Source organism: Falco peregrinus, chromosome 6 (genome assembly GCF_023634155.1).
Source record: "Falco peregrinus isolate bFalPer1 chromosome 6, bFalPer1.pri, whole genome shotgun sequence".
Lineage (NCBI taxonomy): Eukaryota > Metazoa > Chordata > Aves > Falconiformes > Falconidae > Falco > Falco peregrinus.
Window position 1 is genome coordinate 90,863,088 of NC_073726.1, and position 23,395 is coordinate 90,886,482.

A 23,395-nucleotide genomic window follows, 5' to 3' on the forward strand; every position below is an offset into this window, starting at 1 on the left:
AGGAAAAGTAATGTCGTTTACTGCCCATTAAAATAGGGTTGGATGATGAGAAACAAACCCCAAAATTAAAACACCTGCCCCCCCACCTTCCTTTTTTCCCTATTTCACTCCTTCGTTCCCAGCTCTTCTACCTCCTCCACCCCAAGCACTGCAGGGTGATGGGGAATGGCGGTCGTGGTCAGCCCAAAACAGTTGCTCTCTGCCACTCCTTCCTCCTCACACTTCGCCCTGCTCTGGTGTGGGGTCCCTCTCACAGAGTACAGACTTTCAGGATAAACCTGCTCCAGCATGGGCTTTCTACAAGCCACAGTTCCTTCAGGAAGTACCCTCTTGCTCCACCATTACGTCCTCCAAGGGCTGTGGTGTGGATATCTACCCCACCATGGTCCTCTCTATGGGCTGCAGGGGGAATCACTGCTCCCACACCTGGAGCATGACCTCCTCTCCTCCTCCTTCTCACACGTTGGTATCTGCAGGGCTGTTTCTCACATTTTTGTTCCTCCCTTCTTTTTTCCAGGCAGCATTTCCTGCCCTTTCTTAAATTTGTTTTCCCAGAGGTGTCACCAGCTTGTCTGAGGGGCTCAGCTGTGTCCTGCCAGGGTTCTGTGGCAGAGCCAGCTGGAACTGACTGCAGCATGGGGGCCACCCCTGTAGACCCCCACCCCACACTACCACAACCTGGCCACACAGCTCACGTACTTCTGTGGTCAGAGAGGGGAAAAGGTAGGAGCAGGTCACGGTCGTGATGGTGAGAGGAGATGTTTATGTCTTGGAGATTCAAGTGAAGGTCTCATTCCTCATCCTGAAATGCTGCATATATTCTGCTGTGGTATCAAGATACGCGATACCCAGATATGCGACCCCATTTCCTCAGGTATAAAAGGTATACTGTGATAGGGCTATGGAGTTTGAGGAGGCTACGGGACCTGAGAAAGTTGCAGGCGATAAGGCATCCCACAGCTAACAGTGAACTGTTTAACTCTTGCACCAGCTCGTGTTTCTGCTGCTTCCTCTCTTCAGGCTTCACACAACCGTGTATTAGTTCCAACAGGGGGTCTTGTGCAACCCTACTGCACCATGTGCTTACTCTGGCTTGGTCAGCCTGCACTTCAGAAAGCCTTATCTCACTACTGCCAGCCCTGCTTTTTGGCTCCCATCATTGTTTGGCATGCTAGAGTTGCAGTATGGTGTGTATCTCTTGCAGTCTGTCACCAGCCATGGGTAACAAGCTTTCTTATGCAAGAGAATTAAAGTGGTTAATTTCTTGACTCTAACCAGGCAGATAAAGTGCTGTTCATCTCCACTATTGACACATTGTCATGACGAGATTCCTTTCCAGTTTGGGTCAAGACTGTGGCTGTTGAGGGCTTTCTTTTTGCTCTTGTGACTGCAGCAACCCTGCGTGGGGCAGGGAGGAGTGCTAGTCCAAACCGGTGGCCTGAGGTCTGTTCTCACAGCTGGTCCTGCACAATCAGGAATGAGGAAGAGGAGGCCAAGGAAAAAGCATCCTACTTGCTGAACTCAGCTGCCGTGTCTTTCCTATGACAAGATCCAAGCCAAGTGGCTGATTATTGCTCCAGATCAATGGATATATAAGATCTGAACAGTACGACAGGCAAAAGAAATAATGTGCCAAGCCACTGTGAAGAAAATGCATTTAGAAAGATAGATGAGGAATACCTTTCTTGTTAAATGATAAATAAGGGAAAGTTTTGGCAAGGTTAGTGAACCCTCTACAAAAAAATATAAGCAGTACAGCACAAACTGTATTACTGAAATGGTTAATTCAATAGGGTGTGAATGTCTTTTGAAAAGGCAGTTATAGATGATGTTGTATGGGGGGTGGGGGGGTGCAGGGGCCCCTGTGAGGAGCAGCTGGGGCTGCCCCAAGCCTGTTCCACCTGCTCCAACCCACCCACCACGGGGCATGGCTGGCCCCGCAGCCAAAAGGATGGCTCCTCTGGGAAAACAAATTTAATAAAGGGCAAAAAATATTGCACAGCAGTTGTGAGAGAGAGAAGCGAGAAAAAAGTATGTGAAACAGCCCTGTAGCCACTAAGGTGTGAGGAAGAGGTGCTCCAGGTGTCGGAGCAGACATTCCCCTGTAGCCTGTGGAGGAGCCCATGGTGAGGCAGGCTGTCCCCCTCAGCCCATGGAGAGCCCACGTCGGAGAAGGCTCCTGGCAGGAGCTGCAGCCAGTGGAGAGGAGCCCAGTCAGGAGCAAGTTTTCTGGCTGAAGCTGTGGCCTGGGAGGACCCACGCTGGAGTGGTCTGCTCCCGAAGGGCTGTGCCGCCTGGGAGGGAGCAGGGGAAGAGTATGAGGAAAGAGTTAGCAGACACAATGTTGTGGACTGACCGCCACCATCGTTCCCCATCCCCGCTGTGCTGCTTGGGATGAGGAAGGAGGTAGAAGAGTCAGGAGTAAAATTGAGCCTGGAAAGGAGGGGTGGGGAGAGGGTATTTTTAGTTTTGTCTTTTCAAAGAATTTTTCACTCTCCTACTTTATCTTTAATTGGCAATAAATGCAATCAGTTTGCCCCAAGTTAAGTCTGTTTTGCCTGTGATGGTAATTGGTAAGCAATATCCCTGTCCTATCTCGACCCGTGAGCTTTTTCATGTAGTATTTTTCCCCTTTCCTATTGAGGAGGGGGAGTGAGAGAGCAGCTGGCCAAGGTTAACCCACCACAAATATTAATGTCTTATTAAGGGAATAGTCCTTATGCCTTAAGAACTTCTCCAAAAAGTATCTTCAAGTGCTTCTACTGCTAACATTGAGCTGGAGATTTTTTCCCTTTGTTTCATAAGGTACTTCCATGTCCAGTCTGTTCCCATGCTCTAGATCAGACCATAAAAGTGTGAGAACTATCTCACAGTCTTCTGTTCTTCGTAACCTCTGCCAGGATTAGAGCACTTCTTGCATTGTACATTGTTGGTTGTGTTACTGCAGTTATCTTGCTCAGAACTTTTGCCCTGGTGCCTTTTGGTGGTTATGTTTTACTTCATTTTACTTCAGCTTTCTGCATCTATCTTTAGTTTTCCAAGACTGCTGGTAGCCCTGTTTGCCACCAAGACCTCTATCCCAACAGATGCAGTCAGTGTAGCTACAAAAAACCTGATAGTCTTGGTTATTGAGTAATAAGATTAAATACCCTCTCTTGAAAGAAGTGCTTGCCTATTTGCTTCTGAGTAGAAATTAATTGGGCTTTTTTCTAATCTGATCCATCATCTTTTCAGGTATATGGGCCAGGGCTGCTTGGAAAGCTTGCTGAGTCACATCATAGTCAGGTTTAGGAGATAGTCTGCATCATCAGAGTCATCAAAGAATTCTCTGTAAGATCCAGCACACAGGATAATACTGCTTAAGATATTTATGGTAGAGATATATGCATAGAGAAGCACTTATAGCAGAGAGAAATATTACGTGCCAAAAACTGCAGTTCTTCACAATGTGTTGTCCATGTCTATATTAACTAGCTACGCTCAGTACTTTCCTGATTCTTAGTCTTTCTCTGGGTACTATTTTTTCCAGGGTTAGAGGATTTTATGTGATAGACTGCCCTGTTATGGCTGTGTGCAGAGGGGTGCACACAGTATAAGCAGACTCAACATTTATAGCTACTATGAACATGCACTGGCTAGTGGGCTTTACGTCTAAACTACTACCTGCAGTATGAATGTACGAATGAATAACATGAATACCTTAAAGTATTGCTGTTCTTGCATAGTATCTTCTTTTGGTGTATCATCACGTTCAGTTCTGTTAGTCCGGAGCACACATCAAGTAGTCATACAGAAGTGTTCAGTTCTTACACCTCCCCTTAATACATACACCTGCACTACTTGCTTCTCAAGTCACTGAGCTTGCCATAACAGAACATGGAGCAGTGTTAATAAGGATATCAGATTTTATGTAGGAAGATTCGTTCATTAAGACCAGATCACATACGAGGTGACTATACCCCTAAGAAGGAAACAGGACTTTTTAAAGTGTGCATTATCTAGCATAAGAAAATGTTCTGACAAAGGAATATCAAAGAAAAATGATTAAGTAAAAAATATTTTTATTGACCCCCACCTACATCTTCTCCAGAGTTTCTCCTCTAGGGAACATTGAAGTTTTCAGATTTGTTTCTACGACAGAAAGGAAAGTCGGAACCTGGAATTCCTCCAAAATAATCCTGTTCTGATTGGAACACCCAGTCTCAACCTATGGGTATACACACGGTGTGCTGCAAGGGCTGGTACTGCTCTGGACTTACTAAGGGTTGTGCTTCACTAGTGTTTTCTCAAGAAAAGCAGTTGTTATTCATGGCCCAGTCTGCTTGTTTGTTTGTTTGTTCTTATTCTGTACCTCCTCTTCTTAGTGTTAAGACTCGACCTGTGCGAATGCCTCCTGGATACCAGGCAGATCTTGTTATTCAGTTGGTGTGGGTGGATGGTGAGCCTCCACAACAGATTACCAGTCTTGCTGTAAACTCTGCTTATGGACTGTAAGTAACTCAAAGTTAAGGTTGCATTGATTTATTGTTTATTGCACTAAATGATGTATTTTCCTATTATACGGTGAAGTTTCCCACAGACAATTAAAAGTCAGAGTAAAAATAATCTAAGTTGCTCTAACCCAGATTCTTGGGGGGTAATTATTTGAACTCACGTAAAGGTTGTAATATGAGAAGTTAAACTTTTCACTAGTCCTATTTAAAAGGCTTAATCTTTTCAAATTATTCTATCCATCCTTTCAAATAAAATCTAATTACCTTTCAAATCTGTAATTTTAAAAGTTATTTTGAAAGGATCACCAAGGTGAAATACATTTTATAGAGAATGGTGATGGGATTAAGTGTTAAATATCATTTATCACGACATCATACCTTAGTTGGAGATTGTCTTCTGAGAACAGCATTTTTCTGTCTGTACTAATCTGTTTGCAAGAGGATCAGTGACCTGAAACCGAAAACTGAGTAAGGAACATTCAAATGCTAAATTCTGTATGGAAATGCAAATGGGCGCGTCGGTATTTTTTTCCTAAGGTTCAATTTATCTGCCAGTTTTTAATGTTTTATCTCACTGATGGTTGCTCAGATACATTAAAATGGTTTTCCCTGTAGAAGATGTAACTCAAATAAAAACTATAGACAATAATGGGTGTTAGGTGTCTGACTCCTGCTGATTTCCAGTAAGTCACTTGATTCTCTTCAGAGACTTTCAGAAACTGTATGCGGAGCCTTTACATTTGAGCAAAAAAAAATGTTGTTTGAGGGCTGTTTTGTTAAGTCTTTGGCCTCAATTTTGAGACAGTTTCCTGTTCATGATCTGTAGAAGTTTCTTTTGTTTCACCATACCTAGATACTTCTGTCACTTGTGCAAATTCTTGGGGTTTGCCTCATTTGTTCCCTTGCGAGTCTCAGGCCTCAAGGCAGCACCTGACTTCAGGAATATCACAACATTCTCCCACTTGTGAAGTACCTGCCAGTTGCAGTTCTCCTGGTACTCACAGTGGTTGCCTAAACATACCTGATTCAATCAAATGCTCTAAATTGTTTCCTTTGCTAGGAGCAGTAATAGTTTAGAGGACAGCCTCCTTTAAAACACCATATACTAAATACGAGTGTATCAGAAATAAATGCATGTATCAATAAAATAGCCCAATAACCTGAACTTAACTTTCCTACAAAAGCTAGTCCCAAGAAAGGCCTATTTCTTTAAATTCCTTCTGCAAACTCTCTTCTCTCTCCCTCTCTCGTCTCTCAACATTTTCCTTGGGCCTATGACAAGGTACAGTCCCATCTTTCATTGAATTTTTGTTCAATACTTTACTTTTCTCCTGTTTTCTAACCTCACAACGTGGAAAAGCTGCCACTATCGGTTTTGCCATGCTAGTTGTAGTGTTCTTTGGGTCATTTTTTGCTTAATTATTTTTCCTATAATAATTAGTTTAACTAGCAGGAAGGCACAGGATGGTGAGTGTGTTCCGAAGTGTCTGCTTCCAGTGTTCTTTTAATTACTTTGATTTCTGTAACTGTATATTACAAATAATAGGAACGTAGTGTCCCTGATATTGCTGCAGCCATGAAACAGGACTAAAGTAAGATTAAAAAAACTACTTTATCCCCAGCAAAGGTAAAAGACTTCAGACATTGTGAAACTTTATTTAATGTGTTTTGTTTACTTTTAATGGTACCGAGCTACAAATTAGAAGTATCAACACCTGGGTTTTTTCTACTGAAATGATCAAAAAACTTCATTATGTAATGAAAGTAGAAGAGAAACATTTACAAAATGCTTCAATTACGACTGAAGGTCTACAAGGTTAAACACAATTAATAAATGTTTTACTGTATGTTCTGTTGAAAATTGTCTCTGAAAATTTGTTACTAGCTCATGTGATAAAAATTTTCAGCCAGTCTACGTATTGTCGCGAAATGTCTGATGAGGATTTTATGATATTTCTGTGAAAGATACCCACAGAATAGAACATTTCCTAGCAACTAATTCTATTCATCACTTAAAATTGAGAAATCATTATGCTTCTTTTGCATTTGATTTCATTAAGACTTGGATGCTAGCAATTTATCTTAAACCTTGTTAATAGTACTGTCTCTCTAGATTTTCTTATCATTCCTCAGAAGTGTTACAATATTAATGAGCAATTTCTGATTTTTCTTGGTAAAGTAATTTAGGTAGAAGCAATATTATATCCATGCTTCTGTGTGAATTTAAAGAAGTCTAGAAAAAGGCAGACCAGGAAGTGATGATCTGTTCTGTTAATTTGCTGACCAGAGAGTGAATGACCACTAGCTCTTCTTGTGACTCATATTTTCCAAATTTAATGTCTCAGGTTAATAATTTTCAAAATTCAGATAGCTCTAGTTTTTGCTCACTGAAGTATTAACAGATGAGGTTGACACTTGGTATTTTTATTCCTTTATTTTTCTTCTCCACCTAGAACACAGGGATTTACGAACACAGGAATTGCTTTGCCGTAGTAATCTTTTTCACTTCAATATCCTTTCTCTGACAATGTCTATTAACATATGCTTTAGAGCGAAATACAAGAATGCCAAAAACAAACAGCAAAATATTTTTTTTCTATTCTTTATCAGTCAATTTGTGTTAAGAAACATGAAGACATATAAAACTTTGCACAATATGGTCTTCTGGCAAATGTGACAGGGTTCCTTTTTGTCCCAGGAAAACTCTCTTAAAAATTATTTTGTTCTTCTATTAAGCAAAACAAGCTTTAGTAATTTCTGAAACAGATATTACTCTGTATTCATAAAATATGGACTTTATTCCCCAGTTCACCTTATGATCTTTCCCCATAAGCACAAATATTGCCAAATCAAGGTGGATTTGTACACACTTTAAGCTGGTGTATATTAGTAGCTGTTTAAGCTACAGATCAACGAAGAGTCAATGGGGAAAAGGGTACATTCGTCATATTTCCACAGATGCTGTATGAAAGTCAGTGTTAAGTCAAGGGTAGAAAAAATATGGTGTAGTAACAACCAGTAGAATTTGAGTCACTGTTATAGATGGTGCCTTAATTAGACAGTTTGACAAATAATTAAAACTCACCTCATTTTCATCCTTTACCTTTTCTATTTGCTATATGTAACTCTCTTTTTTATAACGGAAGCAGAAGGAGAAAAGGTACAACAGAGGGAAATGTTCTGTCTACCCTGATTCCCCTTCCTCCATCTCATTACTTCTCTCTTTCCTTACTGTTTTTCCACACACAAATTCACATATCTCCTGTAAGATATTTTGGAGCTATATTAAGAAGAGTCAGGTGGAGGTGAGTGCACAGCTCAATTTTAGCATGAACTGAATGCTTAAATATTTTTGCCGGGCTTTGAACTGACCACCTTAACCCCTTCTTACATAAAATGATGAAACTTGATCACAAATTATTCTTAATCTGATTGAGCATGGTTTGAGATTTTGAGTTTCCTTGTGGCTGCACCTGCAATCCTTTCTATCTGGAAGTTAAAACTGTACTCTGATAGAAAAGGAGAGACTTCTGTACAATAATTCTCAGTATATAATATCCCTGCTTAAATCAGTTCTCCAACAATGCAGTGTCAAGACTTTGGCATATGGATCCTTCCAATAGTCATATGCTCTGTGAACTGATTTGCCATTATTTAATCCAGAATTATTCAGTTTTGCTTGCCTATTTTAATATTAAATCTTAAATAGGTTTAATGTTTTAGTGAGAATACGAAGCAAAGATATTACCTGCTGAGTTATATGGGTTTCCATATGCTATGGTTAACTTCAGACTTTCTCCCAGTTCTTACATATAGACATGTTTAGCATCTGTTTTCTTCCTTTTCCCTTTTTATTTCTTCTCCTCAGATCGATGCACTGTATTCTTCCTCCCCCCACCCTCCACCCCTTCCAATCTGGGGAAGAAGCAAGACTAGAAAACATTTTTGTGGGAGAGGAGGAGAAAGTGCTGCTGGTCCAGTGCTTCTTCCCACTTTCTGAAACTGGTGTCGGGAAATCAGTAATAGTGATAGAGAAGAATCAGGCAGAATGCTTCAGAAGGGACTTCCTAGGCAAAAAAAGAAAGAAATTGTTCCATCTCTTTTTCCTTATAACAAGGCTGCAGTCCAGATCTTAGGCAATCTCATATCAGTTTGGAGATCTTGATCAAACCACCATCAGAATGGCATGTGTAAGAAGCATTGCAGAGGGGCAGAGACAGTTTTGGCCAAGCTGATAGAGTTGGTAGGAAATTATATAACTACCTTTCAGATTTGGGTATCTCCACAGTACAGCTTAATAGATTTAATTTATCGTTTATATTTCGTTTAAAATAATTATTTATACATGTAGTTGTATCTAGATTTTAATCTGTATTTGTATTTTATATCTATGTATAACCACTTTTTAAGATCTACGTCCAGATTTGTAGGCTTAATTTAGATCATTATGACTAGAATTACATTGCTCAGTAAAGAGATATTTAGACGTTATGGCAATGCGTTCGGCACAGAAGGTTGTTTGAAAGTCTTTCTGGAAAGTCAGCTACTCTGCTTCAGGACACAATTTTGTAAATTCAGAATTAAAAATCTAAGAATTATAAAATGTAATCTTTGATAGTTTCTGAAGAAAATCTTCGTGCTGTATTCATAATAATGAATAATAATTATTGTTTGCACCACTTAATTACATATTAGTAATCCCTTTGGGGAACATTTCTTTTCTCAGAGTGGCATTTGGAAACTGCAACGGTTTGGCTGTTGTGGACATCATGCAGAAGACAGTACTGCTGAGCATGGGAACCCTTGACCTATATGGATCAAGTGATCCGTACCAGCGTCAGCCCCGTTCACCTCGCAAAAGCAAGCAGTTTGCTGCAGGTAGGAAATAAATTATTGTGATTATGAGCCTGATATGTTCTTTGGTCCTTTTGCCTGTGGCTTTTTACAGTGCTTTTGAAGTGCATGACTATTTGCCGGCCAATGGAAGTTTTGTAACTTGACGAAAGAAACCTGACATGCTTTAGGTACTGACACTTTCTCAGAAAGAAAATGTTTTATGAAGTTTATTCTTTTGGGATGGAGGTCAGCAAGTGATTCCCTTAGCTGAGTCTATGTAAAAAATCTTAATGAGCAGAGCAGTAAATGGTTTCTCTGGCAGTCACTTGAAGTGTAGTCTGTGTGCTGTTTTCTTTCTGGTTTCAGTAAGTTCATACCAATAGGTAAGACTTCAATTTAAACTTACTTGTCTCTTCTGCCATGTGCTATTTGTTGGTATGTGAAAAGGCAGTTGTGTTTGGCGAAGTGTTAACACCTGAGAGACATGCTGTGTAGGTAGCACAGGTAGTTCAAATAAGCCACTTTGTTAGTGAATTGAAGCTCTTGATAGAAACTTACTAAATCCAGGTGTACCCCATTTAAACATTTGATGCCAAGAGGAGCACATTTGTAAGGCACAGTTATTATTACGCATTGTATGTTAGAAGTATTGGTCCATCAGCGTAGCTAAATTTTACCATACATTTTTGGTTATCTAAAGAATTTATTGTATGAGAAAAAAGTCAGAAGATCTTCTGTGTTTCAAGTCTTTTTACATATTCCATAGTAACTTACTACAGTTAGACACAATTATGAAATGTGTTTTACATAGCTGTGGTTTTAGAATTTTATTTTAAAATCTGTTTGAAAATGTTGAGTTTTAAATCTAACTGTAAAATAAAAAAGCAGCAGCTTATAGTGTGTTTACAGCATCAGCATTTTTTTCAGCAGACCCTGCACTAAATCATCAAATTATATTTCTCCATAAAGTCAATGGAAACTTTTTTAATTGGGAATATGTGTGTATACTCCAAACAGAAAGTAAAATTTAGAGAACAAAATGTAAGTCTTCAGGTCCACTTCCATTCCTGAAAGACCATTTATCTCACTTTCTAGGCACTTAATCATGGCAAGCTTAGTTCTCATCTGTGCCAAGTGTTAAAGATGTAAATTGGGCACAGCTGAGGAGAGAAGAGACAAGCAGCTTTTAGCTACCTTCAGCTTCTGTCTGGTTCAGCCAGCCTCGCAGCAGCTCCCAAAGTAATTTGAGCAGCTAGCCACAAGCAAAATGCTGCAGTAGCCCTGTACAAAGGGTGGAGGGTATCTGTTGTAGAAATAGCTATTATCAGCACCGTGTCACAGTGCCAGCGACAGCCTTGGCTAGTCTCTGAGGCAGCCCTCCAGCTATGCCGTGCTGCTAGAATGGAGCCCGCTGGGGACAAGTGACCGCTAAGAAGGAATCTGCACTTCTAGATTGCTTATAGAAACTATGCATCTAAAAAAAGCCTCAGCTGCTTTCTCACCATCCATCCCATGTCTTTTACTTTTTTGATTTTTCTTGTTATATCTCCCAATTGGAAGGTAAGCATCTGCTGAAATTTCTTCACCTTGGCTGTTCTAGATGCTGGTTATGATTATCACGTCCTTTCACTTTAGACTGTTTTTTCTCTCTTTCCTCTGCCTGCTGCTGATGCTGGTGTACTGGCATGTTCCAAAGACAACTTTTGCATGCGTGGCCTGTCTAACTTTTATCCAGATTTAACGAAACGGATCCGTACTTCCTATCAGAGTAAGTTCTATGACGGTTAGGCAAACAGCTTTCTCATGATTGGACTATGCCTGACTTAAACCCGTGTATTTGTGCTTTGTAATGTGTTTTGTTTAAACACATTCAGCTTGCATGCAAACTTACTACCTTCTGTGATGTCAACCATGCTTAATTTTGACAATTGTCTTTATTATACAGATACTTCAGATCTGTTTTCTTCTTCCAAGAGTCAATGAGAAAACCCCAGTGACTTATGTGGGGCAGACTGGGCCTTAGAAATGATTTTTCAACAATGTTACTTTCTTGATGACAGTATCTTTCTTTGGTTTTATATTCATGTCAGTGTACATTCACTTATATGAAGCATTTCTTGTTTTGCAATGGCACTGCCTGGTTGTAGTTATTAATTAATTCTTCCCTATTTTCAGAAGAGTAATGTGGCTTAAAAGAGTACCAATTGGATTGGGTGCTGTGAAATTTAAAATTTTAATCTTGGTTTGGTACTTGAATATTTGGCTTTGGGGAACCATCCCATGCCTCTGATCTTTAATGGGGAATGTAAAACGGGAATAAAAATACATACATCAAAGAGAGCTGTGAAAATTAATGTTTTTAATATCTTTAAATTTTGAGTTATAGTGATACGCAATTTAAATATTGGTATTCATCACTGCAGAATGTAATGAACAAAGCTATTATTAATTTTTCAAAAATTACTGTTCAACAGATGAGCTGTATGTATCTTAATTAACTGCAGTGCTTATACGTAATTAGGTCTCCAGGATGCCTCTTATTCATTTTACAGTAGTTTTCACAGAACAACTGGATAGGCAATTTTACATTAAATACTTGGTATAGGCAAGGTAAAGAAGTGGCAGTTGTTTTATCATCCCACATAAATACAGAATTGTGTAGCTATTAAAATAATTTGTACACTTGCACAAGAAAGTCTATTCTGTCTTTCTAGATTGTTATCAATTGATTTCTATGATTTTTATTTCATAGTACTTCATAAAAGGTGGCCTGTTTAGTTAAACAACTAGTCCAGTTACAAATTCAGCAGTCCGTAAAAAGATTTGGTGTATAATGTCTTAAAGCTTTAGTCTGGTCTGGCTAATGTCAGGTGTGTAACAGAGAACCCGAGGGACAGACAGAAGTCAAAGGTTTGGGGGCTTTCCCCTACTGAAAAATTAATAAATTCTAAGAGCAAAAATAACCAACTTTTTCATTCAAAATGACAGGCACAGAGCACAGTTTTTCATAGCTGAAAATGTATGACCTTGTTTCCATCTTCAACCACAAAATCAGAAAAGTCCACAAAATCTTTCTGTATACATCATAACTGAAGAGTATGAGTCTGACTCTTGTGCAAGATCATTAACAACTTAATTTCTTTCCTCAAAAATTATTTGGTTATTGCTTTTTCCATTTGATATTTATACAAGAGTATGTACTGTATGATCTGAAAGATGCACTAGGCAATAAGATAACAAGGCAAGAATATCAGAGACTGTAAAATATCTTGCTAAGTCATTCTCAAGTTATGTTTTGTTACATGTCTTATCTGAGTTAGGAGTTTTAAAAGGGGTATTGAGAATGGATTTAGGATTTTGCGTACAACTTTATCTCTTCTCATAAGAGATGATGATGGGAAAAGAAAAATAAATTCTTTTTGGAAATTGTGTAGTTGAAGCTGATATTATTAAGGGAAAAGCAGCAGCAGTCATGTGATAACATAAGCATTATGTCTAAAGTTTTGAGGGTTATATAAATGAAAATGGAAGTTAATGGGAAGGCATGTCAGAAGTTGATTCAATTAAGTAATGAACCAGGAAGATAATTTCATGAGGATCAGTTTGAGAAAATAAGACTTGCAGGCACTGAAGCCAAAAAAGAGATTATCAGTGAGCAAAATACTTAGACTTTTTGTCAGTCATTTTTGAGGTGATTTACAGGAAGAAACAGTCTAGTTCAGTATTCAGCCGGAATCCGGGAGTTAAAGTGTGATGTCCCAGGGATGAAACAGTATTGTGGATTAGAGTATCAGGGAAGACAGTGGTGCTGTCAGCTGCGTTGAAGTAGTAAAGAGGAGAATTCAGCACAAAAAAGCAGTTTATCTTGGCAATGTTAAGTTTATGTGAGTAAATTTTAGAAAGACAGGATTACTACTTTAACTTGGATGGAAGTCATGTAAGTTAGAGATGCATATTTATGAATCATTCAAATATCAAAAGAAGATATTTATTGCCCTGTTTATGTGAGAGAACCTCCTCAAATCCTGGGACAAAGAGAGAAAGTATTGATGTTTCAGTCTGGGGTGCCTTGCAACTAAAGAGCGAAAGGGGAAAAAAAACCCATCAAACAAGGAAAAGAAGCAGTATGTTGGAGAGGTTTTCCAAAGGAAAGACAAAATCACCCATGTCAAGGTCATCCAATATTCAAAGCACAGTTGGTGAAATAATTGTTTCACGTCCTAGCCAATACATCTATAGAGAGCTTGGTAAGAGTAATGTATATGTGTGTAAGCTAGACTCAAAAGCAACTAGAGTGGACTTAAGGATTAAGACAGCACATGCTCTGGTTTGGGAGGTGCAAGTGGGAAGGGAGAAGCAAGAAGAGAAGAAATTAGAAGGAGAAATGTGATGAGTTCTAGACATACATAACAGCAGAGACTGAAACCAAATTGTCCTAGCAGGGAAGTAATTTGAGGAAAGTAAGAGGCTAAGGTGAGGTAAGTGCAGAGCTGGAGGTAGCTTTCTGGTGTTGATGTCCTGCCCCTTCTGATACACAGCTGCTGGCAGCCACCTGCCTTTGTAGCGAGAGTATGTGCCAAGCCAAATAAAATAAACTCTCTCTGCAGTAGTGCAGAACTGTGGTGGTGTTTGGTTGGGATTCCTTTTTTTTTTCTTTTTTCTCTTAAGTTGAAATAAAATGGTACATGTTATTACCTAGTGCTAGATAGCAACATATATTCAGATATTAAAACAAGTACATTTACTGCATCTACAGAGATCATCCTTGCAGCAGAATATAAAAATACCAATACCAACTTGCAAAAGCAATTTGCATCTCCTAGTAGAAATTCATACCATCTGTTGGTAAAACAAGAAAATAAATTTTTGAAGCATCCAGAAAGTCAGCAAGTTTAAAAGGATGTTGATCCATAGGAAATAATTTTCAGAATGAAGAATTTTCAGTGAGATCTCCTTGTTCCTCTTTCAGGCCAGTCCCTTGAGAGGATGTGAGCAAAAGTAACCTTGGTCTGACAGGAGGACATGGAAAACTGTGTTATGAGTCATTAGCTATTAGTAATTGACACTTTAAATCACACCTGACAACACAGTAGAAGCTAATATAGGTTGAGTTTTAAGTCGACAGCTATATTCTGAACTAACTGTCATTTCAAGGAACACATCATATTTAAACACAAAGAAAACATAGTATGGAAATTCATTGTGAAGATGATGGATTAAGATAACACTGGGCTTATTTATTGGCGTGTGAATATTTATGATAAATTATAATTCATTTATTTATAAGCAAAGATGTGCTGGCTTTGGGTGCTTTTAAGTAAATAATCAGTCTGAAGGATTTAATCAGAGATAGAAATTTTAAATTATGAGTTCTTAAAAGTTGTTATGCCTTGCTATAGACAGTATGGGGTTTTTGATCCCCTAATGATGAGGAAATGGAAACTACAGTAATCTTGAAAAGTATCCATGGGACGTGGTGGGTGACCCTGCTTGAGCAGGGGGTTGGACTAGCAGGTCTTCAGAGGTCCTTTCCAACCCTGGCCATCCTGTGAAATGTCTTCTAAAGTGCTTTAATGCCTAATGTGATATAATTACATCTTGCAGGATTTTCACATTTTTATAATTTTTTTCAAATCAAAGCCCACTTCTTTATAATGTCAGTGGGTGTATCTTCTCACAGGTGGTTGTTTACATGGCCAGTCTCAGTTATTTGCCTTTAGTTTTGCTGCTGTGTTCTTGCTCTACCTGGACTCAAAATTTGCTGGGATGGGGGTTTTTGACTAGAATTAGCTAAAATGTCTTGGGACACAGATTGGGCTTACAGAACTTCAAAATGAAAATATATTTGTAATCTAACTTCAGTAGCTGTTGCAGTCTCTCAAACATTCGAGGGAAGCTGAATTGTGTGGAAATACACATGATAAATTATTGAAAAGATTTAGCTTGGTTTCCTTACAAAGGAGATGACAGTAGAAAATAAACAGTAGTACAAAGAAAAGCTTGAGAGCTGCCTTCCTCATCTCAAAGGGAAACAAAAGACATTTAATGGAATCAAAGGCAACACATAAAAATTGACAAATGTATGTTTATTCCTTTCAGTGAAGGATGATAGTGCAATTCATGGCTGTGTAACAACTTTGGGATTTAGAATTTAGTAAGATTAAAAGAGACTGGATACATGGGTGGATAACAATAAGTCATAATATTTCTGAGCAAGAAAGATTTGTGGCAGGAGAAAATCTGCTTATTTGCTTAAGCAAATAAAAAAAAGAAATTGCTTGAGCAAATCTAAGTGTCTGAGGTTAAGACAATGCCCTTGTGCAGGGCACGTAGTACCACTTATGCTTAACATGGGGACTTACTGTATTTTTATTTTTTTAAAAAAAGCATCTGTTGGTGGCCATTGTTAAAGGTGATGGAGACTTGACAAGTCATTTAGATTTGTAGAGAAGTTCACATGTTCACCAGTTTTTGAATACCATAACATGAAATGTATCTTTACTGTTGTAAGTTGGAAAACTGTTGCCAAACATAAAGGGCTTGTGGTAGTCTCACGGTGGTTGCTCTTGGTTTTTCAGAACAGTGGTGCAATTTGGTACCTTTCATACTGAAGTCAGTGGCACCATAATTTATACTGAGCTGTAGTATCATTTCTGCAATCTCACACACAAAAAAGAAACCGTTTAGAAGCAAAATCTGACCTGGCATTTGACATTGTAACTATCACGAATAGTAACTGCACAAGGTTTAGAAGCATTTCATTAATCACATCGTAACCATACTGTTAATATATTAGTATGTCAAATCCTGCGTTTACAAAAGAAAATGTTTAATATTTCATTTTATTTATCCAAGGCCTCTGATGCTATGCGAATGTGCCAAACTTGGTCCCACTGTTCTTTGCAGTTCTGCAGCAAAAACCAATTATGTCCCAAATCTCTAGGTACATACAGAAACACCAGAGTTGGGTAGAAGACTTGATGTAAGAAAGCTATATGTAGAGAGGGTCCCTAAATGGCTGCAATTCTTGAATTCAGTCATAACAGCAAAAATGACTGGACTCACAATTGATTGGAACATAAAATTCCCTCACAGATTCTAAGTTGACTCAAGGATTCAAGAATGCTTCTAAAAAAAATATATATATATACATATACATATATATATATATATGGTTTTCAACATTAGTATCTAGATTATGATCTTTTCTTGCTTAAAAATCGGGAGCAAAGATGTTTTTACTACTGACTTAATGCGCCAAATCAATACTGCTGTTTTTCCAAAGCATGCTCAAAGTTGTTCTAAGCACTCACACAGCTTGGTTAGTGGTAGAAGGTTTTTAATCTGCTTTTTTGGACTCTGGATTCTTCCCATTTCTCAGAAAAGTTCAAAATTAAAAAGATATTAAGGTCCCATTGTTTTCAATATGAAGAGAACAGCACTGGTCACCCAATGGTAGCAGATTTTTTATTATTTTTTTTTTAACAAGAGTCTGTGAATTTTAGAGATGAGGATCTGTGAGCCTGAGGGTCCAGAAGCCATAAAAATTAAAATATGTCACATTGCAGGAGTCATGGTGCCAGCTTAAAGCACATTGAAAGGTTGCAATAGGACATTTGACTTCCAGGATACATATGCAGAGCATGTGTAAACACAGTGTAGGCATGACAGTCATGCACATCTGAATGTGGATTAACGCTCCTTAGGCTCTGTGACCTGAGGGCTGAGGCCGGTTTCTAGCAGGCAGGTGCCTGGTGCTGGGCTGCCTGCCAGTCCCCAGTAGCATGAAGTGGCAGGGCTCCATATAGCAAGCGTGCACCATGGGGTACGTATGAAGGGTACATTTGAGCAGGTACAGCCGTGCCCAGTTTACCCACTCAGCAGCTAGGCCATGGTAAAGGATAGCACGAGCTCAGACTTCACACCCCACCCCGCCCCCGGCATGCCAAAAGGCACATTTAAACCTGTACGTGTGACCTGTGCCAAAGGTGGAATCTTAGTTTGATCACAGAAACAAGCCCGAGCTTAAGCAGTATAAACTAAGATTACTTGTTGCCGTCTTCCACTGTAGACTGCTGAAAACAAGTTCCTCACAAGTATTTATGAACAGTACGTGAGCTATCTTGTCCTAAAATTCTGTGTTACATTCAGATAGCATTACCATTGCCTCTGTGCCCTTAAAAAGAGCTGTCCTGTGTGAATTCCTAGAGAAGTTCCTAATATTGCGTAGTAGCAGTAATTTATTTTTTTTTATTCGCTTTCTTCTTTCACCAGTACTGGGGTGTTTTTTGGGTTTTGGGGTTTTTTTTCCTCTTCTCCCTCTGGCTTAAGGTCTCCTCCCTTAATTTTGCAGCAGTTGAAAGCATAGAGTTGTTGAGTTGTTTCACATCACGTTGACAGGGATGAGTAAGTTCGATTCATATCACAGACATTTAAATTTTAAACTATATTTACTCGTTTTCTCTTGTTAGGTACAGTCACTCTTTGTCTACCCTGAGGCACTCAGAAAACAAACCTGAGTTAACAAGAGGCATGATTTTTTAAAACCAGACCTAAATTTCTGCAGTGACAGCCTGATAACTGCAGTTACCTGAAAATATTTGCCTCACATTTCACACTGTTTCTTTCTCCAAACTGACTTTAAAGTGCAGAATACCATCAGCCAAGAAAGTTGAAGCATGCCCTGTTAGATTGTAACTTAACTTTTTAACTCCGTTTTTCAGGCCTGACTGAACTCAGTGACAGTCCAGTTTCCCTGGAGCTAGAGCGTTGCAAGTCTCCCACTTCAGGTAAAGGTGATTGGCTTCTCTTCCTGCAGTCTGTATAAGCCATTCATGTCATGCATCACTGTGTTTCATTAATCCCAAAGAAGTGAAGTGCATAGTTACAGTTCCAAAGAGAAGGAATTACTGGAGACGTGCTTATTACATAGCACAATAAAATCCTAAGTCTATTTACTTAAAGAAAAATTACATGTACATGATACATCTTGAGGTGAAGAGTATGAAAACATTTGAATTAACAACATCATGCAGGTGTATTCCTATATCCTCCTATTAGAGGCTTGTTTCTCTTGTTTTCTTAAAAGACTTTGACTTCTTTCTTTTCAGTAGGGAGACCTTGTAATTTTATATATATATTATGCATATGTGCATGCAGAGAAATTAGTTGAAAACCAGCAATATGGAGGTGGTAAATTTTAACCATTAGAACTCACCAGTGGCTAAGTTATGTAATTTATACTGGAAGCGTAACCTCAAATTAAAATACTCACCAACCGCTTTAACCCAGCAGTGAAATCTTGGCCATTTAAAAATTTATAAACGTTTCCCATTTTACCCATAGTCCTTCAGAAGGTGGAGTTGATCTCATTCCTAGAGATTTTTTTCCTGCAAGTGCCTAGTCCGCATTGATCTCTTTATAAAAATCGTTGCTTAGAACTCCTTTCTAGTAGCTGACTTTTAAATGTGATGGAAAATAAGGAGGTATAGCTGTGATACATTCGTTTTGCTTGTGGTATGCATATCACACTTCTTGTAGTTTGGTAAGTATTGATAGATTTTTTGCCTTAGTTTCAGTAACAAATTTCCACAGAGATGCTATTCAAATTCTCTGATATTATTTCACGTATTTTACTTTATTATAACAGGACATATTAATCTGGAATGGAGGCCATTAATTAGTAACTTAGAAAAATTACACTAACAAAAGGGTTTCCCTGACGTATCAAGAACTAAAACAAAACAGCTGTTTTGAAATATATATTTCCTTGTACTATTTGCAACCGAATTCTGTAAACATGGTAATATCAAGGTGAAATATTGGTATAACACTAGCTCAAACTCTTAAGCTGGGCCTCAAACTCATGATATGGGCTTTAAAATAAAACATTTGATAACTCAGTATAATTAAGACTACTGTGTGGCTAACTGGGATTCATCCTTTCAATCCTCTCTCCAGAAAAAAGCTAGAAACTCTCTCTTTTCTGAAAACTAAGGGATCACTGACTTGGTAAACATCTGTGCATATGCTAAGTTCTATAATGATGACTGACTCCTATAAAACCTTATTTTTTCTGCAGTTAAATTCAATTTCTTATTCAGCTGTTGATCAGAAATATCTGTTTTAGATAAATTTAAGATAATTTGCTCCAAAATTTATTCTGCTTTTCTGTTTTGGAGATCATTCAGCAGGGAAAACATGGGATATTTATGAATATTTCCTATTTTAGCCCTTCCATGTTGTTTTCCAAGCTATATTTGAAACTTCAAAATGGGAAATCAGGTGCAATTTTTGTAGGCAGAAACTATTATTAGAGTTAACTGCTTTTTAAAATAGAAGTTACTTTTACTGTGACTGATATTATTTTTCTTTTTTCAAATTAATGCACAACTAAAATGATTTTGCTTTGGCATACATCTTTCTAAAACTGGACGCAATCCAGTCTAGTCATCTGTGTGACCTAAGAACTTGTGGAACTACCTTGTGCTTATCAGCACAGGCTCGCAGCTACTTCAGCCTTTATACTGGCTGACATTTCTTTCTCGTAGAGCACAACTTGCAGATCTGCATAGTTACAGGTTCGTCAGGCAGGATCCTTCTACTTCCAGTCTTGCCTTTGATCTCTTTAACGTTCATGGCACACAAGCTCTGTAATGAGGTGTCCTGTACTCTGCAGAGTCCCCTGATAGCTGTGTTTGTAAAACCCGTGACCACAAGATCCAAGACTTTATCCTCCAGAAGTTCAGCGAAAACAGAAGGCACACTTGGCTGCTGAGTCAAGTGATTCAAGTTGCTGCTCAAGGAGGGTCCTACTGGGTATGGCTACGTCACCAGCCGATGAGGTTGTAAAGACAGAAGGAACAGTTTGTTTTGTTGCAGTTCATTATGGTCACCAGACCACAGCAATGCCAGTTCTTCACCTGGCAGTGAAGTTCGTGCCAGTTACCGGCCCCCTGTACAATACATATGCAAAGTGCAAACAGCCTGAGGACACTAGTCACATGACAAACGCTACGCACGTGATGGCATGCCAGTAAGCAGCTCCATCCTTAGTTCCATCAGAAGAGGAATGATTTGAGGAACAACATTGATGTGCCTGCATGCATGCTTTGAGGCTCCAGGACAATGCTTAGGAAGAATCCCTCCAGCACGCTAATTGCCAATGTAGATGCAAACAGTTTTACATCTAAGAGTCATTAGCAACTTGGATTTCAGTTCCAGTCAGGCCCATAAGAACAGTGTTGATAAAGGCTTCTTGAAGAACTTGAAAAATCTTCCTCCTCATCTCTTGGTCTGATCCTGAACATTACTTAGCCTGCCTGAACCATCTTGGTTTCCCCGAAAAATATATTTTTCCTACATCCTACTGCTTGTCAGTGTTTAAACCTCTGACTATGCTTCTGCAGAGCCAGCTTTGTTTCTTTTGTCCCCTGCCCCAAATCGGGATTAGGCATTTGTGTTCTATCACTGATAGGAGTGTTGGAGCACTGAGCAAGGGACTCCGTGCTGAAGGATGCTCCTTGTTTTACATGCAGGGCTAGTTTCTAACTCAGTACAAATCCAGCTTCTTCCATTAAGCAATATTTTAAACTTGTTTCACAAGATAGTCTTTTCAGCTGCTCCTCCTGTTCTGTTTGCTAAAGCATGGCTTTGCAGACAACGTAATTGAAAAATCAGAATGCCGTTCTGTATGTCTTTCAGACTAGAACATGAAATTAAACCATTTGATGAAAATCTTTGTGAAATTCACAGCGCCACACAGAGAGTAGCAGCAAGTGACAACCTTGCATTTTAAGAATGGTAGGCAGATGAGAATAATAATCTTCCTTAACCACTGGTATCTTAATTAAATCATTTTTCAAATACTATAATGGTGGATTTCCAGTACTATACAGGAAGACGAAAAGTTAATAAAGCCATTTGAAAGATTCTGCTTATTTGTGAATATCTGAGTGGTGGTGTTTCCACTGTAAGTAAAATATATTCCAGATATAGCAATATATATGGAATAACATTGGTAAAAATTGTGGAACAATAACCCCTTTAAAATAAAACCCAAAAAACCTTATCTATATAAAGTATGTTTCATGAGACAGTGGTGCGGCACGGCATGCCATAGAACGGTATTTGATTGGCTTAAAAAACCCCACAGATCATATAAAGAACACAGATCATATAAAGAACACAGATCATATAAAGTGGAGGCCAGGATTTTTCAATTCCATCAGGCTATTTTCTTCTTACTCGTGTATGCCGTGTTCTTTTGATGGAGAAAGTCAAGCTGCATTTTGATCATTGTTTGTCATTTGGAGGTCAAAAGTTAGGGCTTTGTGCTGCAGTCACTCTTTGCATACATTCACGGCGCTATTGGAGAGCTCAGTAGCTCTAAACCAAAAAGCCCCTCTGAGGCGTTGTAAGCACTCCTAACGTGAATGGTGCTCTGTGGAGTAACACAGTTAATGACTACATAATGTGTTACGGAACGGTACCCATTCCAGTAAAGTTTACCTTTATTTTTATCATCTCATTAGGAAAACTTAATCAGGGGCTCTTTGGAATATAATATATATAATTGTATAATATATACGTCCCTTACTGTTTAGCCACTTCCATGCAGCTTTGTATGGAAGTAGTTGCGAATATACTGTGAGCACATGAAAATGCATCTTTGAGAGATCATTTAACTTTGTTGTGTAAGATGTGATGGACAATTTTGACTTTTTTTCAAAGACCAGAAGGAAGAACATCATCAGTCTGTGTATAGGAGAATGACTTCTCGAATGCATGTTCTAAACTGAAAGTGCATTTATATTTTTTCTTAAGAAATCATTTTCACACTGGGGGCTCACATCCAAAATGCTTTTAATTCTATAAAGCTTAGAGAAGGCTATGTAAAGAATTCTGCAGTTGATTCCCATGAGCATTGGAACAGGTTCATAATGGCAAGATTATGAGCTTTTATAAGAACCATGATTTCCAAGCGCTGCTATCCTGATTCATTCTGCTGATGAAATCTGCTGGGATTAGGCCCATGTCATGCCAGGCTTCTGCTTTCCTACATGAAATGTTTTTAAATAGCTTTGTTTTGAGAAGAATATTATTAAATTTCTAAAAGTTGCCTTTTTTTAATTCATGGGTAACTGCAGAGTAGCTGAAGAGATGTGGCTCAGTTTGAACATTATATTCTCCTGGAAAACAAGCAAGAAAGTAAATTTTTCAAAACATTTTGTGTGCGTGGAAAACAAAGAGTGTAATTTATTTTTAATCTTAATTATTGATAACACTGCCAGCATAACCATTTCTACTTATTGAAGTAAAAACAATGTTTGCTAGTCAGAAGGCAAATTAATCGTTAAAGGGAGGTTAGCTCCTGCACCGTGAATACGAGGTGCATTTTATCACTTGTTCCAATACGTGAGGGGAGTTCGGATCAGATGAATTCGCTCTTACTTAAGGTCTTGAGAAGGGATGTGTCCGTAGGGATTAGCAAGGAGCAGGGAGCAGTGTGAGGTGGCGGAGGGGAGGAAATGGGGACCTGGGTTGGGGCCGTGGTGGTTGGCGCAGGGCTGGCCCCCGTGCAGCCCGTGGTGCCTGGCTCAGGGTTCCAGGGGGCTGGAGCTCGCCAACGGGGGCGAGTGGCCGCTCTGGCCTGGGGAGGCAGGAGCTAAGCAAGGGAGCAGGGTGGCTCTGGGGGTGGTCACCAGGACTAAACATGGCCCGGTGACTGCCAGGCAGGTCCAGGGACCGGGGAGGATGTCGGTCTGGGCACCTGGGTCCGGGTCAGCAGGAGTGGCCAGGCACAAGTGGCAGTGACGTGGCAGGAGCTGCAGCGCAGGGCAGAGGGAGTCAGGGTCAGCTTGACAGTAGCTCCTACGGGAAAGTGCTGCTGAGGCCACCAAAGCAAATGGGCAGCCTGTACACTGACCCCCAGCAGCCAAATCTCCAGGACCTTACTGTGTACCCTGTCCAACCAGGTAGCTAAATATTAGGCTCTTAAATCCATGTTTTAGCAGTGGGGAACTGGGACTGATATTCCAAAGTGTTGGGGAGGTGGAAGCTCCCTA

At 39.2% G+C, this 23,395-nt stretch overlaps 1 protein-coding gene across 4 annotated transcripts in view; it reads left to right on the plus strand.

The window, feature by feature from the left end:
• Window positions 1–23,395, plus strand: part of STXBP5L (syntaxin binding protein 5L) — a 203,106-nt gene that overhangs the window by 142,120 nt on the left and 37,591 nt on the right. The window contains exons 17-20 of one of the 4 annotated variants that reach the window (XM_027777826.2): window positions 4,365–4,490; window positions 9,220–9,371; window positions 11,026–11,097; window positions 18,053–18,124. In XM_027777826.2, coding sequence (XP_027633627.1) covers window positions 4,365–4,490; window positions 9,220–9,371; window positions 11,026–11,097; window positions 18,053–18,124 — 422 coding nt within the window. The remainder of the gene's footprint in view (window positions 1–4,364; window positions 4,491–9,219; window positions 9,372–11,025; window positions 11,098–18,052; window positions 18,125–23,395) is intronic. The other 3 variants (XM_005231088.3, XM_027777827.2, XM_013305683.3) reach the window with 3 other exon arrangements.